The sequence below is a fragment of the Struthio camelus genome, chromosome 1, assembly GCF_040807025.1.
Source record: "Struthio camelus isolate bStrCam1 chromosome 1, bStrCam1.hap1, whole genome shotgun sequence".
In the NCBI taxonomy this organism is placed as follows: domain Eukaryota; kingdom Metazoa; phylum Chordata; class Aves; order Struthioniformes; family Struthionidae; genus Struthio; species Struthio camelus.
Window position 1 is genome coordinate 189,851,346 of NC_090942.1, and position 25,083 is coordinate 189,876,428.

General features: G+C 41.1%; 1 protein-coding gene across 3 annotated transcripts in view; it reads right to left on the reverse strand.

Annotated features, from left to right (window-relative positions):
- Positions 1-25,083, reverse strand: part of EPSTI1 (epithelial stromal interaction 1) — a 72,652-nt gene that overhangs the window by 35,413 nt on the left and 12,156 nt on the right. For all 3 annotated transcript variants that reach the window (XM_009672447.2, XM_009672446.2, XM_009672449.2), the window contains exons 3-7: positions 24,815-24,898; positions 21,048-21,121; positions 20,324-20,407; positions 15,380-15,453; positions 36-129 (exon numbers count right to left, since the gene is read on the reverse strand). In XM_009672447.2, the coding sequence (XP_009670742.2) occupies positions 36-129; positions 15,380-15,453; positions 20,324-20,407; positions 21,048-21,121; positions 24,815-24,898 (410 nt within the window). The remainder of the gene's footprint in view (positions 1-35; positions 130-15,379; positions 15,454-20,323; positions 20,408-21,047; positions 21,122-24,814; positions 24,899-25,083) is intronic.

Below are 25,083 nucleotides of genomic sequence, written 5' to 3' on the forward strand. Positions count from 1 at the left end.
ACAGAAAATATTTCACATTCCATAGCTTTACTTACCCATGCTGTAGATTCTGGGCCACGATTAGCAATCTGACAGGAGTGACTCTTTGGCAAACCCAGGTCCAATCTGTTCAATAATTCAGTGGTTTTGCTACAAAGAAATCCAATCCAAATAGAATTGTTAGTGCTTTCATAAAAAAAAAACCCAGCTTTTTATTCCGTCCTTGGAATCTAGCCTAGACATTTTATCATGTGACTACTGAAAAACATCACAGGTGGAACAAAAGGTTATGGAGACAGACAGAATAAAATGGGATAGCTGAAAGAGAAGCTATATTGTGGGTAAGGCATTTGTTGGGAGGATTTTTAGGTAAACAATTATTGTCATTTCCACGTTAGGGGTCTGTATTGGCTGTGCTTTCTTTCCTCATTATCAGGCTCCTAAAACAGACTCGTACACTACTGGACCTCATCAGAATGCAATTACTCCACTGACTTGTTGCAAATCTTTCTATATCAGATCCATAAACCTCAGATAAGTAATTTAAAATAATATTTTAAAGTATTTTCCTTCATGATTAATACAATGTACACTTACCACGGACTTAATCAAGTAGCAGCACTTTGAAACATTTCATAGCATTGAAAAAAAAATTATCTTTAGTTGAAATGGAATTGCCCAATATTGCCATTTCTTATTCAGGCAAGGGCAGGTTTATTTTTCTCATTGTATCCCTTATAAAGCAGATATTCAAAGAAGCATCAGTTCATTCACAGTTTCAACCAAGTACAGTCAAACAAAGTCACAAGAGTAACATTTAAACAAATGCTAAAAACAAGAGTTTCAGTGCAGTGACCAGGAATGCGAGTTTCCTAACCTGCAGACCCAGGCATATCTATTCAGCTATTTTCTCATTCAAAGGAATCAAGTTGGAGGAAAAAGGCAATTTTATTTCTGTACACAGCTTTGGATACAATGGTTCCCGGTCAGTTTAAAGAAAGCATGAAAGTACTGAAGTGAGAGCAGAAAGAGTGCTTCAAAAGGGATTCAACACAAAAAGATTTACTCTGCTTACAGAGCAACCAGTGAGCTCGGTGGGGAGAAAATGCCAACAGTAAGGGCATCTTAACCTTGGAGAAAAACCTTAGGCTGCCAAACAGTGATGATGACTAACTGTTGAAACAGACTATTAAGCATGGTTTTATCTTTCACTTCATGTCTTCAAATGGAGAGTAGATGCATTTTTGGAAAACGTCCTGCTGGCCAGTGGGTGTATTGAGAAGAAGTGGGGAAAGAATAAATAAATAAAAAAAAAAGTTAAAAAGTCTCCCTCAAGTTCTGTGTTACTATACAGAATACAAAAACATGTTACTGCTTCAAAGTATAGACCACTGAATATGCTCAGGCTGCGGAAAGTCATGCTTTTAGAGTCTTAATGTTCCCATTTCATTCCTCCTTTTCTTCATTACGGGGGAAATTAAAATAGATCTCAGGCAATGCACAATAGAGAAATAACCAAATTAAACATAAGATCTCCCACTATATAGAGTACCAGGTTAAATGAACTAATGGCTCTTCTTACCCAGGCTTTAAGAATACAAAATTTCTCCATGAAAAAATTGGTGGGTGAGTGGTGAGATTAAACAAAGTAATTTCAGAAAATTTAAGTTTTATATTTAAGATTTTATATTTCTTTAGCTATGCCAAAAATAACGATTCTGCACCAGAAAAACTAAATTCAAGCTTTTCTACAGAAAGCTTGGAATACATTTGAGAAGTCTGTTGCTTTATAAAGAAATATTTTGCACCCTCAGCAAGTTCTCAGTACAAAACTGGGAGGATACACTAGGTGGTTGCACTGCCATTCAGAGGGACCTTGACAGGCTGGAGAAATGGGCAAAGAGGAACCTCATGAAGTTCAACAAAGGGAAATGCAGTCCTGCACTTGGTGGGAAATAACCTCATGCAGGGGGCAGACCAGCTGAAGAGTAGCTCTGCAGAGAAGGTCCAGAGGTCCTGGTGGACAAGTTGACCACGAGGCAGCAATGTGCCCTTGTGGCCAAGAAGGCCAATGGTATCCTGGGCTGCATTAGGAAGAGTGTTGCCAGTAGGTCAAGGGAGATGATCCTCCCCCTCTCCTCAGCCCTGGGGAGGCGATGCCTGGAGTGCTGAGTCCAGTGCTGAGCTCCCCAGTACAAGAGAGACATGGAGCTACTGTAGCAAGTCCAGCAAGGCCAAAAGGCCACAAAGACGATTAAGGGACTAGAGCATCTCTCATATGGGGAGAGGCTAAGAGAGCTGGGACTGTTGAGTCTGGAGAATAAAAGACTCCAGGGGAATCTTATCAATGTTTATAGATATCTGATGCGGGGGTGTAAAAAGGTGGCAGTCAGATTCTCAGTAGTGCCCATCAACAGGGCGAGAGGCAACAGGAACAAACTGAAACACAAGAAATTCCGCTTGAAAATAAGAAAACACTTCTTCACTGTGAGGGCAATTGAAAAAGGTTGCAGTCCAAAGAGATTGCAGAGTCTCATCCTTGGAGATATTCAAAACCCGACTGGATAGGATCCTGAGTAACCTGTTCTAGCTGACCCTACTGAAGGTAGGCAGGTGGACCAGATGATCTCTACAAGTCCCTCCAACCCCAACTACTCTGTGATTCTGTGATTTGGCAACTTGAGGTATAGCTGGATGTCCTAATATCTTATGGATGACAAAAGCATGATATGGGAAATGTGGAAATTCTCATTACTGGCATAAGAAGGGGGCAGAGGGTTAAGACTTCTCCATATCTGCACACTAATATGTGAAAAGCTAACTCAGTTTCACCACTAGAAACTATGATTGCAAGAGTGGAAACAAATGAAGTTTCTCAGCAAGACTGTGTGCTGCCTTTGAACTCACTTAGACATCCTACTACACCACACCAAGTAATATATTTATAGTGTTCCTTTCATAAGAAAGGGGCTCAGATTTCTGAATCTGACTGAAGACGGACACTGTCAAGTCAGTCATACAAGTTAATACATTGTGCATCATCTCTATGGAAACCCAGCAATGCATCCCGAGTTGCCAGACTATCAAAATGTTGTATGGATGGTACTTTTCATAATATTTATCCTAAAGTCATAACAATGCACAGCATAATATAAGTTATGTTGCTTGGAAAAAAGGAAGTCAGAGAGATGACAGTTCAATTAACATCTTAGAGAGGCAAGCATCATCTCCAGAAGGAAATAAGCATATTAAAGTGTCCATAGGTATCCCACATGCAGACAGTTGGTGCAACTTCTCACTCGCACAATATTTCAATGGCTAATCAGAGATGCCAATAAAGTGTATTCCCCTAAAATAAACAATATTAAGGAACGAAGAGCAAGAGCTGAAGAACCAAAATTAATTTGCATACATCAGCGTCCTGATATCTTTTAAAAATAGTTAGGCAGAAGGGGATCCAAAATTTAGACCAACCAAGAGGAAGGCACCCTCCTCTTGATGAGTAGGGTGCTACGAGAAGTAGAGTTTAAACTGGAATGTTCTTATGAGGGTATTTTGTGTTTGTCTGTATCCCTCTTTCCCATTACACAGCTGGGAACACCACCTTTTGCTTTGCTAGTAACAATGTCTAATATGTTTAATAACACCAGGCAATACTCTTAGCTTGGTAACTTAGCCATCTGTATTATCAGAACAGTTACTGGCAGTTTTGACCTGTTCCAAATAGCACTTTAACACCTGCACAAATAACTCCTGGATACTGTCCAGTATTAATATTAACCATGAATAACTCCCATTTTGGATGCACATACCGCATTTTGGAAACGGGACACAAAATGTGTCTTGTCCATGTTCCCACTGAGGTGAGACAAAAGGATGGATGTGAAAGCTTGTATTAGCCAAGGTTCCTATGGTTTAGATAGGGTTTAACAGGGTTTTCTAACAGAGTCTAAGAGGGTCCCCAGCCTTGACAACTGAGAAACAGAAAGCTCCATTGTTGATTCCAGTAGGTAACTGTGGAAGATCTGAAGACCCACGCTGACTTTACTGCAGACTTAAGGTCCAAAGTCCTATGCAGAACAAGAGCTCTGACTTCTCATATCACCTGGGTCTTAGCACCCATCTAATTTATTATCAGAAAGTACATGTCTACAAGGTGAAGAGAAGATCCAGTCCTGAAAAGCATTCAGCCCTAAGGACATGAATACAGAACGTGGATCCAGAATCTTCCTCCTCCCAAGATTTGTGCTATGAGGCTTGCTAAGCTTTTCGTTTGAGAGAGTCCTTACTTCTCTGAATGAAGATCTAAAGGAAACTTTTTTTCTGCATACAAATAAAGTTCTCAACTTTTTTGATTCTATTTTTACAGACTAACATTAAAAATGCATATATTAAAAGCTGCTTGTAATCTTCGTTACTGCTTCCCAATGAAACTAGTGGTAGTTAATTCTTTTGCTTTAACTGATGGATATTGAAATGCCAGGGTACAGAAAAATGGGTTTAATGCCAGTACTTTAAAAAAAGGACGGTACTTTTGAATATATCATAAATCTTTCTTTTTTCTTGACAACTTTTAAAAGATAATGGCCACTCTTATTACTACTGAAAACAACACAACCTCTAAACGCTGTTTTCTCAAGTTACAGAATCTCCAGCATTACAATGCTACTCTAACAAAATGTCCACACGTAAGTTAAGAGCCATCCAAACAAAGCAATACAAAATAAACAATTCCAGTCCAGGTGAATCATCACAGCCATTTCTGACAGAAGAGAACATGATTGACTAAGCAGACAAAAGTAGCATCCAGTGATGAATGACGAGGGACGCATCAGCTTCCAAATTCATTGCCAGTGAGCTATGCTAAAGTGGTAGTCCACCATTCTCTTCAAGTTCATCTGAAGTAGTAAAATCTATGCATGTATAGTGTTAGTTTCATAGATCTGCACAGAAGTTTCATGATGGCTTTTTAAAAAACTAACGGGACGCTCCTTCTCAGAAAAAAAAAAAAAAAAATCTGAATTTCATTTCAGACATCTTTTCACAGCACTAGCAAGCATTTCAGTAAGGTTCACAGAGGCTGTGTTCTTACCACAGCCCCAAAATTAGGCTCAATTAGCCCAGATCCTGATAGTCAGTATATTTAACAGAAGTGAACTTTGTGTTTTATTCCTTGTTTTTGTTCCTGCCTCATCCAGAGCATCCTTGTGCATTGCCATATACATCCTCGTCACTCTCTTGGCATGACTCACAAGCCAGGCTGGCTGATACTAAGGCCCTTCCTTCTCTATCACACAACTTAACATAGGCCATTAAAATTAAATATTGAAATAGAATAAAGTTTCAAAAGTCCCTACACACAGGTAGATGGGATGAGCATTGATTTATGCAGATTTTATGCAGATTCTATGTTGGAAGATGGAGAAAAAGATTCCAGATGGAGCTGTAGTTGGGATTTTCATGCGTGAAAATCATTTGCTGAAGTGAGAATGAAATTGGAGGGCGATACCAAAATTTATGAAAAAAATCCCACCAAAGGCACCTATTTTAAAGTTAACCCATTAAGAAAGTTGAAAGCTGTCTCAGGGGAGAGATGAAAGGCTTTTTGATTGTGTACAGTCCATACATGTCTCCTCCCACATCTCCTTTGTCGCTATGATAAACCTCTGTAAAGGAAATCTAAAGGTTACAAGGGATTGCCCTGCTTCCTACGGCTGGGCCATGACAAGGGGCAAAGTAGTAAAACCACTGCCATCTCTTGGCAACAGATATGCCCTCTGCTCCTACACAGATGCTAATTTTTTTCCTCTACCTCAAGCGTAATGGATGTCTGCAAGACAGGTCCACTTCAGGGTAAAAAAAAAAAAAAAAAAAAAGACAAATGTGAGCCGTGTGCAAAGTTGTTAGTATTAACTAACGCACATTTTTTCATGAGGGGGTTCATCTTTTCCTAGAAGTTATTAGGTGAACGAGCCTCATACTTAACCCATTAGATTCTTGTATGATTTGATAACTGCCTCTCAATAGCCTTTACTGGGGAGAAAGGCACCGCTAAATACCGCTGGGTATTTAGCTCACTTACTTACCTTCTAGCTCAACTCCTTCTGGTAGTCACATACCAGGCTTAAACACAGTATTCACGGACTTCACTGAGAGTCATGCACAGGCATGCAAAGGAGGATTTGAACAAATTTAATATTATTGATCAAAACTGTGCTACCTTTGGCTGGTAGCACATTCCTGTCTGCAAGTCCCTGAGCATGAGTTCTTATTCTTGCGGAGAAGAACAAAATATATGGCATTTCTTTTTAGGTATAAAGCTTGAAGAAAGTATAAAAATAGGTTAAAAGAATGCAGCAGCTTTCTCAGTAGACTTATTTTCTTCACTTTCCACCCACACCCAAAACTAATTTTTCCTGTCAACCCACTTGCTTTTTTTGTTTTCCTGACTGGATGAAATAATACTGCTAGAATACCCTATTCTTTCCTCCCACCAACTCATCCAGTATTCTAGGAAGTTATTTTAGACATCAAGTTTCATTTATTATGTGAAGTAATAAGCATAAATCCAGTTTTAAGGAAAATGCAGTTTTATATAAGTCTATTGCATAGATCTTCCATTCTGTGTGCTCCATCTGCATGTGCAATCTGCTTCTATATTTTCAGCCAGCTTGCATGGGCAGATTAATGTGTACAATTAGAAAGCAACCTCACAGGCGTTCAATAAACTGCCTTCATTATTACACTCAAGAGAGTCCCTTTGGATGTCTATAAAAGCCTAGTTTTCTGCCTGTTAGCTAAATAATTGACAACGCTTAAAATAATCAGGAGCAAATGAACAAAACAAAGATCATTGTGGTGAAAAGAAGCAAACAAAAGATTCTCAAGGCCTCTTTCACTCTTTGGCAACCTGTATTAAAAGTCTGGTCAGGTTTACATTTGCACTTCTGTGGGGATAATTTGCTACCAGCCTGCTGTTTGAACCACACATCACAGAGGACTGAAAACTGGCAAGGACACTAGTGTTTATCCTGTAAAAATAGATAAATAAATAAAAATTCTGTTTTGATTCAGGTTTTATTTTCCTGCATTTTATGACTTTCAAAAAGACTGCTTTGGCAGGCAAGTGTACATCAGCTCCTGCATTGTATTTGGAATATTCACTCTGTGGCTCTTAAGCAAGTTCTGTGTTTCATGCTCCAAATTCTGAGCAGAATATGTTCAGTGCACACATGGATCAAAGTGAAACAGTGCCAGGAATTTTTAAGGGAGTGTAACCTTCACAAAAACAAAGATATGAATATGTAATAAAGAGAGGAATTCAGTTATATAACAAATATTAGGTAATACCTCTACCTCCACCAAAAACCCCAACTGTATATGCTAGAATACTTTTCCTATTATACAAACAGGTGGGCCTATTACATAAACAGGTATCACAGAATCACACTGAATCACAGAATGGTTGAGATTGGAAGGGACCTCTGGAGATCATCTAGTCCAATCACCCTGCTCAAGCAGGGTCCTCTAGAGCACATTGCCCAGGATCACATCCAGACGGGTTTTTGAATATCTCCAGCGAAGGAGACTCCACTAGCTCTCTGGGCAACCTATGCCAGTGCTCAGTCACCTTCACAGCAAAGAAGTTTTTCCTTATGTTCAGATGGAATTTCCTATGTTTCAGTTGGTGCCTGCTGCCTCTTGTCCTGTTGCTGGGCACCACGGAGAAGAGTCTGGCCCCATCCTCTTGACACCCTACCTTCAGGTACTCGTACACACTGATCAAGTCACCTCTGAGCCTTCTCTTCTCCAGGCTGAACAGGCCCAGCTCTCGCAGCCTTTCTTCAGAGGAGAGATGCTCCAGTCCCCTCCTCATCTTTGTAGCCCTCCACTGGACTCTCTCCAGGAGTGCCATGTCTCTCTTGTCCTGGGGAGCCCAGAACTGGACACAGGACTGCAGATGTGGCCCCACCAGGGCTGAGGAGAGGGGCAGGATCACCTCCCTCCACCTGCTGGCAACACTCTGCCTCATGCACCCCAGGAGACCATTGGCTGCCTTGGCCACAAGGGCACACTGCTGGCTCATGTTTAACTTGTTGTCCACCAGCACTCCCAGGGCCTTCTCGGCAGAGCTACTTTCCAGCAGGTCAACCCCCAGCCTGTCCTGGTGCATGGGATTATTCCTGCCTAGGTGCAGAACCTTGCACTTGCCTTTGTTGAACTTCAGGAGGTTCCTCTCCGCCCAGCTCTCCAGCCTCTCCAGGACCCTCTCAAGGGCAGCACAGTCTTCTGGTGTGTTAGCCTCTCCTCCCAGTTTAGTATCACCAGCAAACTTGCTGAGGGTGCACTCTGTGCCTTCCTCCAAGCCTTTGATGAATACACTGAACAAGACTGGACCCAGGACTGGCCCCTCGGTGACACTGCTAGCTACAGGCCTCCAACTAGACTCCGCACCACTGACCACAACCCTCTGAGCTCGGCCATCCAGCCAGTTCTCAGTCCACCTCACCATCCACACATCCAACCCACACTTCCTGAGTTTACCTGGGAGGATGTGATGGGAGACAGTGTCCAAAGCCTTGCTGAAGTCCAGGGAGACAACAACCACTGCTCCCCCCTCCTCTCCCCAGCCACTCTTTCCATCAGAGAAGGCTCTCAGATTGGTCAAGCATGATCTCCCTTTGGTGAATCTGGTAAAACTGGCTTTCTTCCAGTCCTCAGGCACCTCTCCCGTTCTCCACGACCTTTCCAAGATGATGGAGAGTGGCCTAGCAATAACATCCGCCAGCTCCCTCAGCACTCGTGGGTGCATCCCACCGGGGCCCATGGATTTGTGGATGTCAAGTTTGCACGAATGATCTCTAACCCAATCCTCCTCCACCAAGGGAGAGCCTTCCTTTCTCCAGACTTCCTCTCTTGTCTGGAGAGGGTCTGGAATTCCCGAGGGCTGGCCTTAGCAGTAAAGACTGAAGCAAAGGCAGCATTCAGCAACTCTGCCTTCTCTGTATCCTTTGTCACCAGGGCACCCGCCCCATTCAGCAGCGGGCCCACATTTTCCCTAGTCTTCCTTTTGCTAGTGATGTGTTTGAAGAAGCCCTTCTTGCTGTCCTTGATTGACATCCTTTGCCAGACTTAATTCCAGAGGGGCCTCAGCCTTCCTCCTCGCATCCCTGCATACTCTGGCAACGTCCCTGTATTCCTCCCGAGTGGCCTGTCCCCTCTTCCACATTCTGTAGACTTCCTTCTTCTGCTGGAGGTTTGCCAGGAGTTCCTTGCTCAGCCGTGCAGGTCTCCTGCCCGCTTTGCTGGACTTCTTCCTCAGAGGGATGCACTGCTCTTGAGCCTGGAGGAGGTGATACTTGGCTATTAACCAGCTCTCCTGGACCCCCCTTCCTTCTAGGGCCGCACCCCATGAGATTCCTCCAAGTAGGTCCCGGGAGAGGCCCAAGTTTGCTCTCCTGAAGCCCAGCGTTGCAATCCTACTCATTGCCCTGCTTCCTCCTCGCAGGATCCTGACCTCCACCATCTCATGCTCCCTGCAGCCAAGGCTGCCCCCAACCTTCACATCTCCAACCACACCTCCTTTCTTTGTTAGTACAAGGTCCGGCAGCACACCTCTCCTCGTTGGCTTCTCCACCACCTGGGTCACAAAGTTACGATCAGCGCTCTGCAGGAACCTCGGGGACTGTTTGTGCCTAGCTGTGCTCTCTTCCCAGCAGACGTCAGGGTGGTTGAAGCGCCCCACGAGAACCAGCGCCTGTGATCGTGAGGCTACTTCCAGCTGTCTGTAGAAGGCCTCATCGGCTTCCTCTTCCTGAGCGGGTGGCCTGTAGTAAACCCCCACCACCCTGTCACCCGTTTTAGCCTGCCCTTTCATCCTTACCCAGAAGCTCTCCACTTGCTCTTCCTCCACCCCGAGGCAGAGCTCCACGCATTCTAGTTGCTCCCTCACATAAAGGGCAACTCCACCACCACCTCGCCTTCCTGGCCTGTCTTTCCGAAAAAGCACGTAGCCGTCCATGACAGCATTCCAGTCGTGTGAGCTATCCCGCCATGTCTCTGTCACTGCAATGAGATCATGGCCCTGCGACCGCACACAGATCTCTAATTCTTCCTGCTTATTCCGCATGGTGTGCGCATTGGTGTCCAGGCATTTCAGAGAGGCAATCGAGCATGCAGGCTTCTCAGGAGGAGTGCAAGAGGATCCTCCATAGCCTCCATAGGTAGATGGCTATCAGAAAGAAAGTAGAATATATCCAACACTACAGTTCCTGGGAAGCCAAATCCAAATTAAATAAAAGCATCTTATTAGAGAGCTGGGATGAAACCTTTTAATGAGATACCTGACAGTTCAGGCTCCGATTCATGCAGCCTGCACAGCAAGTCACAGAGAAAGGCAATGTATGATGTAGCCATTCCTCATTACAGTTTGAATGATAATTTTTGTTTCCTAAATAAATAGGGACTTCCAGGAGGGTCTTGGGCAAGTCACTTAACCTCTTCTTCATTCCTGCTCAGAAAGATGGACGCTCCGTCTTTTCCTCATAAGAGTTAGCAATTGCAAATTTAGGATCACAAAAGCAGTCATTATCTTTTAACCTAGTTTGACAGAAATATAGTCTCTAGTGCAGGGTATTAACAAATGTAAAATGCATCCAAGACACCATTACTTAGAGGAAATGACTCTAATTCACACATAAGGAGTTTCCAGTAGAAAAATGTGCATGTATGCCTCCCCTTCCTGATCCGATGTTTGTACAGTCAAGACCACAGAAATGCTGCCACCAACAAATCCCCAAAGTGCTTCTCGTCTGTTAGTACAAGCCATAGCAGTCGTGTGGTGCAGCAACTCCTCCAGCCTAAAGTCTGCTTCTGTGGGCTATTCAAGCTTTTTATACAGGGCTACCTTAAGACACACCTTCTCGGTTTTGCCTGTCTTAGTCACCTAATAGACCCTGAACCCACCTAAGTTAGCAGAGCTGCTGACCCCAAGAGGCAGACTTGGAGTCCTTTCTACAACTCTGCATGCTAGTCTAGACCTCATTTCCAGAGGATATCAAGAGTTCAAGCAACTCTCATAGTAGATATAGTCCACTTCTAAGAGACTTTTGTACATAAAGAAGCTAACAAGCTTTCAAGAGTTAGGAAATAACTGTATTCCCCAGGCAGTGGACAAGGTCGCAGTCAATTTTTCCTCTGTCATTTGTTCACATAATATTATACCCTTCAAAAGGGGATTTCAGTGAGAAGTGAGAAATTCCTGTTTTTAACAGCGATAGGATTTTAGTCAGAACCAAGGAACTTCTGTACACTACTGTGCTTTATTAGCACAGTATGTTAATGATCCAAGAGTCTTAGATGCCTTTCCATATCAAATAGAAGAGGAATTTCATTCAAGGGAGGGCTCCAATTGGACTCTACCCTGCGCAGGAAGATACAGCTGAAGGAGGTGATCAATTATAAAGGCTTCCCAGCTAATGAGACCATTGGTAGGCATTGATCTCTTAAAGAAAACAGAGATGTTGCAGCTAGAGATACTTAGAGAAGACAGACTAACAAGGCAGCTTATCTTTTGAAAAAGTCCCACAGGCCACGATTTTGCAGAGGTCATTGTTCTGTATGCAGCACATGACCTTCTCTCCCCCAGCAAGCAGGGAAGGAGAGCAAAACACTCCAGTAGAGACAGGGAGTAAAGGGGCACAACTTCATATTTATTCATTTCACCTCTAGACATGGACTCCACAATGATGGAAGTAACAAGTCACTGATTTTTAAAAAGTATGCATACAGTACTGTGATAAATACCAAGCACTTGTCACTGAATATGTCTCTAATAATGAATAGTCAAGAGTTACTTTACAAGATCTGAGATGTCACACAACAGCTTCCCACTACTGCTGGATGTTGTGTTCCACCTTAACAACATCCAAAGATAAATTAATTACTGCCCAAGACTGCTTTTCCTCATTCCCTTGGAGGATTTCTTCAGAGTGGTCACACACTAATGTAACACTTCACAGTATGAGAGGCTTTTGGCTGACCAGATTTGCTTTCAATATATATAGGTTTTGAACTCACTTTCTCCAGGTACAATATCCACTAGATCCTCCTGGTATATTTAGTATACAGAGTACAAAAAATAAATCTTTGGACAGTTATATGTAATCTCCACTGTAACAGAGTTGGACAGTGCAAAACTTCATCTTTAACTTGAGTACCTTTTGTCATTCTAAGAAGACCCCAATTGAACAAGGCTATCCAAAATCAGCAGACAGAATAAGCAGCCAACCAGTCTCATTCTCAGTGCCAAGTCAGTGTGAGCTCCTGCATCACCTGGGGCTAACTGATTCTGCTCACATGAGGGTGTTTTAGAGGGTTCAGGCCTCTGTTTGACAGGACCAAGCTTACTCTTAATAGGAAAAAGTGCCAAACAGCAGTATTCACTTCACTCCTAAGTGAAAATAGACAGTGAAGGTGGGGGAAAAGAGGAGCTATGCCTTCATTCATAACTGAATAAGCTGTTAAAACAAAAGTCAGATTAAATGGAAAGAGGAGAACCTTAAGAATCCCCTCAGAAAGTCACATAACTGAGGACACTATACTGAAAATATTTGATGAGGTTGTTGTCAGGTTAAGGTCAGAGAGCATGAGTCACAGAATCACTGGGGCTGGAAGAGACCTCTGGAGATGATATAGTCCACCCCACTGCTCAAGCAGGGACAGCTAGAGCAGGTTGCCCAGGACTGTGACCAGTCGAGTTTTGAGTAGCTTTACGGACAGAGATTCCATCATTTCTCTAGGAAGCCTGTTCCAGTGTTCAACCACCCTCACACTAAAAAAAATTGTTTCTCTTCAGACAGAATTTCCTGTTTTTCAATCTCTGTCCAATGCCAATTGAAATGAAGGTGCCTATTCTATCAGAAATAGAGATTTAAAGCTATACGGGGTCCTCAGAAGTCCTGAGGAATCAAGGAAGGGGGGGAATCCACATTGACTAAGCCAAATAGAGGACAAAATACTAATATCTATGAGGGAGACTTTGGAAATATATTTAAGGAAAGATCTAAAGCTAAATAGGAAAAAGAAAAATAGAAGAAGGAGGAAAAAAAAGAAGTGGAGGGGAGAGGCTGAGATCAGCGAGAAAGCACTAAAATATATACACATTAGAAAAAAAGAGTTTGGGCAAAAGATGAAGGAACTGGAACTACTAGCATAGGACACGGCTGGCTCTTTTAAAAGTCAGAGAATATAGAGCAATCAATCATTCTAGGAACACAAGTGAGCTATTTCAGGAGTTAGAGATAGAAAAGGTAAAGGTGACTGAACAGTATTGTGGGATAATTATGTGATATAATTGGTCTGGATCAGTTTAAAAAAAAAATACTTCAGGGTGGAGTGAATCGGCAAGGCAGGAACTTCACTGCCAATAGAATCAGTTATTTCAGGAGTTAATCCATATCTAAATCTGGCAATAAAGAGGTATTCTTGGGAAACAGGTCTTCACATCAGGTTAAATTCCAACATCTAAATTGTAGAACTGTGCTAAATGTAGGAAGTCCTCATTATTTTCCTGTGGGTTATGTTTCTTTACCAGTCACTAAAATAAATGAGCAGAGATGTAATTTAGATCCTATTCTGATAATTAATCTTGGATTGAATGATCACATATTCATTCATTTAGATAAAGAAAGCGCGAAGTCGGTCTGTAACTCTCAGTTTTCATTTCAAAGTGTATCGTTTGAGAATTTAAGAGAAATCTACTGGACAAAAGAGCTCACAGAATGAACTATGAAGGAGGCCTGTATTGCTTCAAGTCAAAAAGTGAAAAAAACAACAGCAAACACACCTCCCTCACCCAACACATCAAAAATAATAATTAAACAGGAGAAGGGGAAAAACACTAGTGCACACCACACTCGTTGGGAGGCAGTTCAAATTTAAAATATTAGTTACTAATGTTTTTACCTGATTTACATACTAGTTAGCAAGGAATGGAAGACATATATTGATCAAACGGCAGTATATCAGACATTAAGAAATTAAGTAAAAAATGCCAGAAGTCTGTAGAGTGTAGCTCAGCTAAATCAGCAACAGATTCTTCAGCCACAAAAATGCATAGAAGACAGGAAAAAGAAGTAGGACAACTGCATACAGAAAAGGTGGCAGAAAACAATTGTCAGGTAGGCTCCTGAAGTGAACAGTTAGTCACTGGAAGAAAGTGAGTGTGCTGAAAAAGAAAAAGGTAGCCAATAGTCATCCTCTCTTATTTTGCCCTCACTGACTTTCACAGAAGGAAAGAATCAGCTTCTCTTTAAAAAGAGGAAGAAAAAAAGTGCCATGACAGCAGTTTTGGTCAGTTTCCATGACCACCTCAAAATTATTTCATTTATTTTTAAATGGTACAGGAGAGGAAGAGAGAGGAACACTTTATCTGAAAATTAGTTATTATTAAAGTGAAAATTACTATGTGGAAAGTTATTATGTCCAGTAGAGACTGGATTCTTCTCACCTACTTTAGAAGAGATTGTTGAAGTTAATTGTCCAGTCTCTGTCCATGGTCAGCAGAGGTGCAGAGGTACACTGCTAGAGGATGATTCATGTTCTCTATACTAGACATTTATTTTAGGATGGGTGAAATTACTTCCTACAAAGGACTCTCTACATTCCTAGAAAAAACAGACTTGTTTTGGACTCAGTGTCTAATGCTAAGCAAGTTGAATCCCTCCCTCACACATAAGGTCTTGCCTCTGATTATCTGATAGAGGAGATGAAGAGAAAAGAAAAAGAGTCTCCTGGCTGTTACAGTTAGTTCTAGAATAGCAGTTATGGTTTTAAAACTGTGTTGTTGCAATATGGCAACACATGACTATTTTTCCCCCCCCTTTAGCAGTGTACCCTCACCATAAGTGCTTCTTTATCCTGTTGCAGGACTTCTATTTTTAAAGAAATAAAATTCAAGCACTACTTCTATAAAACAACCAGAGCACTCTAGATAGTTACATTCTTTCCTCTTGCAGTTCTGCACATTCTTTCTCTACAAAAATATTGTGATCTTTCAAAGAAGTTAGTTTTTGAGACCAAAGATCGGGAGCTGGCGTCTTCTTTCCTACCTAACCATACACCCCCAGCTTCTCAAACATGAGGAATTCCAAAGTAGCTAAATATTTAAGAGGAAAACATTACTTGAGGAGGGAAAAAACAGTTACTCTAGCCAGTAGAGTCTAACGGTGTGACAGATAATTCAGAATTACCGTTCAATATTTGAAGCCAATGGACCAGATGCCACTGCTGGAAGAATCTCCAAAGACATCAGTTTTTGTACAGACATAGATGGTAACTACAAGTTTCACATAACAAGCAAATAAGGAATTTTAAGTAGTCAGATTCAAATTTTACTTACTAATATTGATCTTTGAAGTACATTTCTCTTCTCTGCATTTCTTCTTGCTTTTTCTTAGCTTCAAGCCTCTCTGCCTACAGCATTAAAAACATTAAAACATTAAAAGAGTAAAACATTCTTGAGATTTCTAGTAAGCAAGAAACAAATTATTTAAATATTCTTGTTTCCAAAATAATAATAGCAGTAGTTGGGTACATAGGTGACTCAATCTCAAATTAAAAAGTATTCAAACATGACCCGGAGTCAGATAGCTTAGTAAACTTGTCAAGACACCAATCTGAAATATAAAAACACACTGTTTTCCTGGTAGACTTACGTACCCTCACAGAGGGCCTCATGAGGCTTCACAGTTCTCAAGCCATAATATTAAGGCCATCTCTAGGATTAATTAATGCAGCTTAATGGGAGCCGTATGGGCTACTCTGAGATGTGGAAATGTTTGCAATTAGATTAGCTGTTAGTTGACGATGCTTCGGTGGCCCTCAGCTGTGCCGCCCAAGGAGCAGTGACACCCGGGCGCGCATCACACATAGACCTGGGGCCTTCAAAAGCTTTAGGTTCTGATCAGCGCAAAGATGCTGAAGATCGGGGATATAGCTAGACTTATCAAATACTATTCTACCACAGATACCATGTCCAGTGCGAGAGTCAGCCAAAGTTTTGACACACAAGATTACTGTGGATATCTGGATAACACAGAAGTAATGAGCCTCTTTAACTTAAAACTGAATGTAACACCCTTGTGGAAAGGTAGCATAAGCACCCCCCCAAAAGCCCCTTCACATAGGATTAAAATGTTAAAAAAAAGCAGAAACTAGAGAACTTTCTTTAGCCACGATATTCAGCTTAACTTTAATTTTCAGCCAAAAGCAGGCCAGCCATTTTTTTTTCTCCAAAGTGCAAGTTTCAGGTAGGTCCAGTGGGAAGGGCAGTCAAGAGGCAGTTCAGCGTACTACATGCACAGATCACAGAATCGCAGAATCGTTTAGGTTGGATGGGACCTCTGGAGATCATCTAGTCCAACCTCCCTGTTCAAGCAGAGTCACCTAGAGCATATTGCCCAGGATCACATCCAGACCAGCTATTCCATGACCAGAATAGTGCCTGAAGAAAACTCCAGCATAGTGAAGTTATTTTCTAGTGGCTGGTGTAACTGCTTTCTATTTTGAAAGTTTACCTTGGGACCCTGCTTAGGACACATGGATATGACAGGAAAAGGGAATGGAATATTCTCTAACTAATGACAATCTATCAATAAACATTGCCAAAGCACTCTACATTTGGCATGGTCTTCAAAAATAAAGCCAAGAGTGGAACAGCTGTGATATTGAAGGTAAACACGTTGAAAAGCATTAGCAGAAGGTCTGTAAAGTGTCTGGTTTTAACCAATTCCCAAAAAAGGCCATTCATGCTGATTAACAGAGTTAAAGTAAAGAGCACATGATTTGATAAAGAATAAAATGAAATTACAGCTTATTCTTAATAGGACAGTTTCTAAACAGACATGACTGTTACCATGTAATGTAAAAGTAAAAGAAAAGTTAGTTGCACACTAGAATTAACTTAAGCCTTTTCACTTCAGCTCTTGAATCTTTCTACATTTAGGCAAGTTTTAGAACATACACAGGAAATTCTAAAGGCAGGATAATAGGAACAGAGATCGAATGACAGAAAACTGAAACATACAATGCACCTAAATTTGGCTTATGGTTCTCTAAGATTTCTACAGGTGTGCTATATGCAAAATAGCTAACCTCAGTGCTACGTGTTTATTTTCTTGGAAATTTGACTGCCCTTTCATTCGAAAGACTCAAATTAAGTTATGGTTTAGTGTGGTAGAAATTTGTGATGTGAAAGGCTACACAAAAGATACCAAATTGCAGATGCTTGCTACAAATAGGGAAAGAATAATAATGCTACTTCCCACATATTCCCATACTTTTTGCAGATCAGACACCCATCTCAGCACTACGGCCAAATATACAAAAAAAAGAATTCATTGCTTACATCGAAGTCTCTCCAAAATTATTTCAGTAAGCAGACAGAAATTACCACCTTAGGAAAAAAGAAAAGCCGAATGAACTTGTGGAGCTCAGGTTACCCCGTGAACAGCTCAGAGAAGTCCCAGGGCAAGCTGGCTGATGCAGAGCACATGAGAACCCAAATCTCATTTGCTGTTATCCACAGAGAGCGGAGAGCATAGGCTCATGCAAGCTGGTTCTCTGGAATATGGGATGGGGGAAGATCTACCTTTCTTCTCTCTGGGAGCTGCAGAGAGACAGAAGAGATGCCAGGAGCACTGGTATCACAGCCTCTAACTTAATCATTGGAAAACGACAGAGACAGACAGGCGTCTCCTACTGAAGGTAACCCAGACCATCCACATTTGGGTACTGCTTTAGTAGACAACCATTTTTCTCTTGTTCACAAAGATAAAGGAAGAACAGCTACTACTTTTCTCTGTAAAACAAGTATTGAAGCAATAACATAAGCAGAACCTATGTTCATAGGTAGCATTGGCTTGCAATGCATCATCCTTACAATCATGGGAGACCTGAGCTGAGTATCAGCACAGGTTCTGGTTGTCACACTTTTGCAGGGCTTTACAATTCACTCTGGCTGGCAAAGCAGCTCTCCAGCTGTGAAAGTTTCAGGGTCCCTGCTGACAAAGCCTCCTAGCCATTATCTCCTCTCAGACTGCCAGACAATTTGTTTTTACTGAATGAATAATAACCTTGAGCAAAAGAAGGTCTGCCCAGCAAGAAAAAAAGGCTTGTGAATTTGCAGAAAGACATGCTCCTAACTGAATCCCTGCATCTGCTAATTTACCATTTAAAAACAGTTCTTACTCTGGAGTAACCAGGGCATGACATTGGCCCTACAGCAGAAGTCCTTTAGGATCCCTTCCCTGCCATTCCTACCTCTCCGGGACTATTCATCTACAGCAGGGAGAGATAGCCAAAGCAACACCCTTTAGTGGCTTTCCAGAAAGCTTTTCTTAAAATTGACTTTTAGGTATGTTAACATCTTACTCCAAGAAATCGTCACCAGCTCAGTTACTATTGTGGAAGACAACACAAATCCAAGTTAAGAGATCCCCTTCATCCTCCTCTGTTTTGTTCGCTTGCTTGCTTTGTGAGTATAAGTTTATTCATTCAAATTAAACTGTTTGCCAAGATGTTTGCCATGATATTGCGTTCTTCTTTAGAAGAAACTTGACAGTTAGAGTTTTACTAGCTCTACCACCTATAAACATTTTATAATCTGTGGGTGTGAAGGTAAAGAAATTAAAGAGCATGAAAATAGAACTGATACATCAATATATTTTCTAGGTATAACTATAAATTACGGCAGTCTTTCAACATTCTTCTTGCCCAGTGCCCACAGGCAAACAACATATATTTAATAGGTGAATAAATATAACGAATCCCTTTTCTACCCTTGTTATCATCATTGCTTTTGGAGGTATACATGAGCTGCTAAGTGTTAATGAGATTTCCACATGATACTATTTATGCTTCTGCAGGTTATTGTGTATGGGCTTATCCTCAAGGACTATTTTTAACCGATAAAAGGCAGGGAACAGACTAACCTTTATCTAGGCATAATTAAGGCTATTTTTGTTTATGCAGTCTAGTATTGATGATTTCTGAGTTAACCTTCAGCCTTCAGGATGCACACAGAAGATTATTTTTACTGTTGTGGAGACAAACCTTGAAAATCTCAAGTCTTCCTTTCTCTCATAACTATTGTGCACATCAATATCGTCCCCCCTCTCCCCATTTTTTAATTCCAGGTTACATTCTTGACTTAATACCAGTTGGTTTCCACCAAAGAGAGTGGAGGACCAAACAAACTTTCCCAAAACCTTATACAGCACACAGGACTAAAAGCAGCTTTGTGGAAATAACTGGAAAAGACAAACAAATCTGAAATAAAACTAAAGATTTGAAAGAGAAGTATCGGCGTGATTATATGCCAATAACAGAAGAGAGAGTGATCTTACATACTAGCCAGTGCTTAGCACTGTGACAGGTTTATCAGTTTAAAGGCCAGAGGTCTACACCAGAGAGTAACATCAGCCTCTGGGTATGGGGGTGGATTTGTATGCTCAAAGGAGGCATTGCCACAGCTCTCTCTGCACAGGACCTGCAGTGCAGATGGCCTTAAGGTTCCACTTTCAGGGTCATGGCGAACAGCAACGCTGCAAGGCACGCTAGTCCCCGCAGCGCTACCCCTAGACTCTCCAGGAGCCCGCCAACAGCCATGAGCAGACTTCCACGACACTGATACGCATATCAAACAATACATTTCTGCCCACTCAAAAGAATGAAAGGCCTTTCTGAAAGAAATCTGGATCTGCAAGCCACTGAGGAGCTGCAGTGCTTGCCAGCCGGCACCTCAGTCTGGGTAGCTGGAAGGGCACCAGAATTTCAGGTTGCACGAGGGCACATTGCAAACAGACTACCATTATCTTTCTATAATTTGGATGCCTTTTCCATCATGACAGGCTGACTGTTCTTGCATGCTTCCCACACATGTAGCGGGCAACTACAGATTTGTGTAGGATCTTCATACCATTTGCCACAATCTGATTATACAGAAAAAGTTCATGCCAGAATAAACTACATAACTCATATCACTATTTACAACATTATTCCTGACCCTGGTGTTTTCCCTTTATTTCTGCTAACTCCTGAGGACGTACACAACCACAGCATTGGAATTCCTGAAGCACCAAAGGAATAGGAAAGCCTAACAGAACACCAGGCCAGATTTCCTTTAGTGAACTAGTAAGAAAGGGAGGACTGGATCCTCTAACTCTCTGGTGAAATCCAGGGATGCCATTTTATTTAACAAAGCTGTTTCATGTAGTTTAGTAAAACAAAGCATCATAACATATGCTTTGTTATATGGTTCCAACTCTACAGTAACTACGTTTACCTTTTCTCTTTGAATTGCTTTCTTTTTCAGGATTTCAGCTTCTTCAGCAGCCTTTTTTGTTCTAATGTATTCTTCTCTCTTGTACTATATGACAAACATAAAAAGATACATATGTATGTATAAAGAACACACAAGATAAGGTACCTTGACTCCTGTTCTGCACATCTTTCAAACTTAAAGTGTGTTTATTAAAAGTTACCGGAAATTTTTCTTAAACTGAGATACCTCATTAAATTAAATAAAGCAGGCTGTGCAACAGCTACTCTGCTACTGGCTTTAAGAAAGCTGAGAAATCTGGGAGCAATAAATGGGCATCTATGCAAGGAACCACAAAGCTGATTGATAACTTACAAGCATTTATACCTTTTATAACAAGAACAACATTTCTACGTATAGCACTGGATAGTTGGTACACTGATCAATTAGCTGAAGTGTAGGCAGCATGCTGGAAGATACAGCAAAGTGTGTAAGTGACTTTACAACTACACTGATTTTAATTTTAGACATGATGTGCGATATGGTTTGCTACATATTTACAGCTGGGTTTCTCATTTTCTTTGGTGCAGAATGTTTGTTTCCAGTTTTCTGCTCCTTCCTTCAGGTTTCATGACTTTCTATTGTCAAGCAGCTGGGAGTTCATTTTACAGACATATGAAACAGTGACACTCCCTGAAAAACCTTCTTTGAGCTAGTTTTTAAAATAAACACATTTATTCTTCCTGACCTTTTGCTGGTATTTAGATTGCATGAGCATCATCTGTTGTTTTTGCCTTGCTTGAGCCTCTGATTCCTTTCCACCTATTAAAAAAAAGAATATAAATTGCATTTTGCATGAGCATTTTAGGTTCAAATGCCAGTCATTTCAGAACACAGCAATATAACAGATCGGATGTATGCATATACGGCAAATTTTTCATAATTACAGTAGCTGTCTGACATTAAAGAAAACATATAGGAAACCTTTTCGATCATTCTATTCAACCTTCAGAAGCATTGGCTTGTTATTCACTTGTATCCATTGTATCATCCGCTCTGCCAGTAAGTATGTCCTACTGTGGGTGATCAGTTTGCTGGAAAACTATTCAATTTTCACAAGATTAGTCATGCTTTACAGATAAGTCTTCATTTCCGACCTAGACTCCCCCACCTTTGCTCAGTTCATTTGCACACACACATACAGACACACACTTACATACTTTATTGCCAGAAAGTTTCTGTTCTATCAATTATAAGAGCACGGAGTTTCTACCAGTTCTAATAGGCTGTTACCTTTATAATATCTTCTTCCTAGCAATGTCTTGGGGCTTGAGGAATAATCCCCTTTCTAAAACAGAAATCAAAACCTTTTCTAACAGAACTCTCAGTCATACCCAGATAGCAGAAGATGCCCTTTCCAAAGGCACAGGCTCTGATGAGAACATCTAAACCTCTGTCCATATACGTTCAGCCTTCAATTAAAAAAACAACCCTCCTCCCCCCCCACACAGACACACACACATACACGAAGTGATAGGCTTCTTAAGGGATGGAGGGTAGTAGTAGGAAAACCAATAATTTATTCCCTCAGTTGTTGTGCAGTGGGGAACACAAAAAACAACTGCAGGTCCTATTCTGTAGACAGAGACTGTATATTTGCTTACTGATTTTCTGAGAAGTTCCCCACTATAGGACTATTAACTCTGCAAAGACAGCTAGACTACTCTGTGCAGGCATCAAGGACCTGACTCATCTCAGCTACTTGAGGTGTCTGACATTTGAGACAACTACCCCCATAGCTGTCCATCCCCCTTGCAGCAAAGGGCATGAATCACCTTTTAGTAAAAGTTGCTTTCTCCATTTACTAATGGAAGGTAACTAATCTTTAGGTACCTTTGTGAGGTTCAATGAATGGGAGATCAACTCCCTGAGCGTGGAGTCTCCCTATGCACACAAATAACTCCATAAGAATAAGGCTATATAGGATACAAGTAATAAGCTTACAGAAGCAGTAAGTGTACAGCTGATATTCTATAGTGTCTCATCCCCAGGTCTAGGAAGCCTTTAGAAGCTTGATATTTCTTTCTTTCCACTTTGCTATCAGCAAAATTTAACACTCTTGTGTTCACTGTAAGTTCTGCTGGACATCAGCTCTAAACAAGTATTTTACTGATCATAACCAGCCGTTACCCACAGCCTTTCAGCCAGGTTTAATTCATTCAAGATGGCTTGGTTGTAATATATCTAATGTTTCACTGAAGTCAGACTGGTGTGTTATGACTGGCATTCACTTTATAGAACATAAAAAAGAGGTCATTGCATTTTCAGGCATGATTTGCTCCTTACAATCCTGCTCCACTCATGTTTAGAGAGCAAGGATGGAACTTACATCATTCATCGCCCTCATCCCTCCACGGTAACCTTAAAGTCTGCCAGTCAAATAAGTGTTCCGGATTTCAACTTTATACTATTTCCATATGGAAAGCATGAGTATTAAAAAACTTCATTTTTAAGAATCCTCTGGTGATTTGGATCAGATGTGCAGTCTCCTAAAAATCACTCTGAGAAAATAGCACAGGATACTTTTTACCTTAATGAGTACCTCAAGTTGTGAGATTAGAGACGACACTTTATTTTTTTTCCTCTTTGAGCTCTCTTCTGTTTCAAATTTGTTCCTGTGGGAATGATAAGATCTAATAATCTTCACACCTTACCTCTTTTCAGAGGCACTGAACATAGTTCATGTGTCTCAGTCCCCAGGGGTCTTTCTAAGTAGTAGCTAGACAGTGACTGAAGAGCTTATATAACCTCAAATTCTTTCAGAAGCTTTTTGATTTTTTAAAATTTGCTTCTTTTTCAAGAAAGTTTTTAAATGCAACGGAAACAGAGAAAGTTAAGACTTCCCACATTCTTAGTCACTGTAGGGTTCTCACCACATCCCCAGTCATGCAGCCAGCCACACATCAACTTTCTGTTTTCAGATTTCACTTTCTTCAGCAATCAGCTTTGTAGTCCTTTTGGGATAGAAGCATATTTTCTAGGAATTGCTCACAGGTAGTAAGCAGCTAGTATGTATGAACTGATAAAGAACATACATGTCCCCATGACTACACATGGGGTGGAAATACAGGGTATTGCCCTAAACTGCAGAGATAGGTTCACCACTCCAAGAAATCGGGACTTGGGCAGAAGGACAAAACAGCATGTGGGACTAGTACCACCTCGACTCCAGAAACAAATCTGGCTTGGAGGCAGTTCAAATTCTTTTGCAGACTTCTAATCCTCCTCTACCTCCCACCTGGTGTCAATTTTTATGTATATCATACTGCCCCAAATAAACTTGCGTACCATGGCAAAGAAATAACTTAATTCCCAAGAGGTCAAGACAGACAATAGTCTGCATCGTGCACCCCAAATTCTTCTCTAACAGCTAAGAGAAGGAGGGGGACCTATAAATTTACAAAACTAATAAAGGCACCATTATAATCCTTCACTTTGTCATAATGACTTTTGTTCAATTTCTTTTAATGCAGTCCCTCAAGGTCATCCCAGTCTTTCTGTGCAATATCCTCATCATATTCTGTACAGACAATGCTTTCAAGCTTTGTCTTGCCAGCAGGTTTCATCAGCCCACTCCTACTTTTTGTCCCAAAGACATTAATGAAAGATATTAAAACAAGATAAGTTTGAAGGCTGCTACTTGAAAAGCACTTCTAATAACCTACCTCTTGTTTCATACTTCTTTGCAGCACAACCTGCAGCCCTATTCTCCTTATAGTTTTTTTTTCCTTTGTATTCTGGTCTTTTTTGTTTCTTTAAGCTAACCTTCAAGTAGTACCACATTAATTGCTTTATAGGTGTTCCATTTGAAGAGATCTACTACGTTTCCTCTCATTTGCCTAGAAAAAAAATTGCCAGTTATCTTATCAAGCACACACTTCAACTCAGTGTGATTTAATTCCATGTTGCTTTTTATCCTGTTTTTCATCTCATCTCTATAACTATTTTTGTTAAGATCGGTTATACAGAACCTCATGCACATTTTGCCTGAAGTTGAAGGGATCACTTTTGCCTTTTCAGGAGCCAGGAAAGTATACTTACTGGCCCCTAGCACAAGTCAGTTTACTTATGAGTGAACTGGAGGATCTCCGACACAGGCCATCCATCTGCACAATAGTACCTAGCGTGTGTTTCTTCAGAGACGTCAACCACAGACAGTGTTCCCAGCAGGTGGATTCATCAGCTTCTCACTCCCAAATTTTAATACAGATTTTCTGCGCTGATCTTGACAGATTGCTTGAATGATAATTTATGCTGCTTTGTTTCAAAAATATCTTCATTATCAGGGCCATCAAAATCCACCAAGCGTATAAAGCAGGCTCCTGTTAGCACTTTTTGACAGTGAATCTCTTAAATAAGTTTATGAAAAGAAGTGAAAAACCTCTCAGGTACTGAGGGGTTTATACTTATTTATATATATTTTGCAATCCATAACAACTCTTTTACATGTCTTACCCAGTCTCTGTGGAGTCAACTTAATCGGCCCTGACCTGTGTTCTTCCTTCCACCTCTCCAGGTCATCTAGCTCTTTCTGAGCCACTAAGGAGATACAGAAAGAAATAAACATCCAGAGGTGAGAAGTAGCATTAAAAAGCAGGCTGTATCATTAATTGTATACAACATTGAAGAGCCACCCAGGAACAGACAGATCCTTGTTTTCCATGGATGCAGAGAGCCCCCCTAAGACACCCACTGGAGCTATCAGCACGTGGGGCAAACACTCT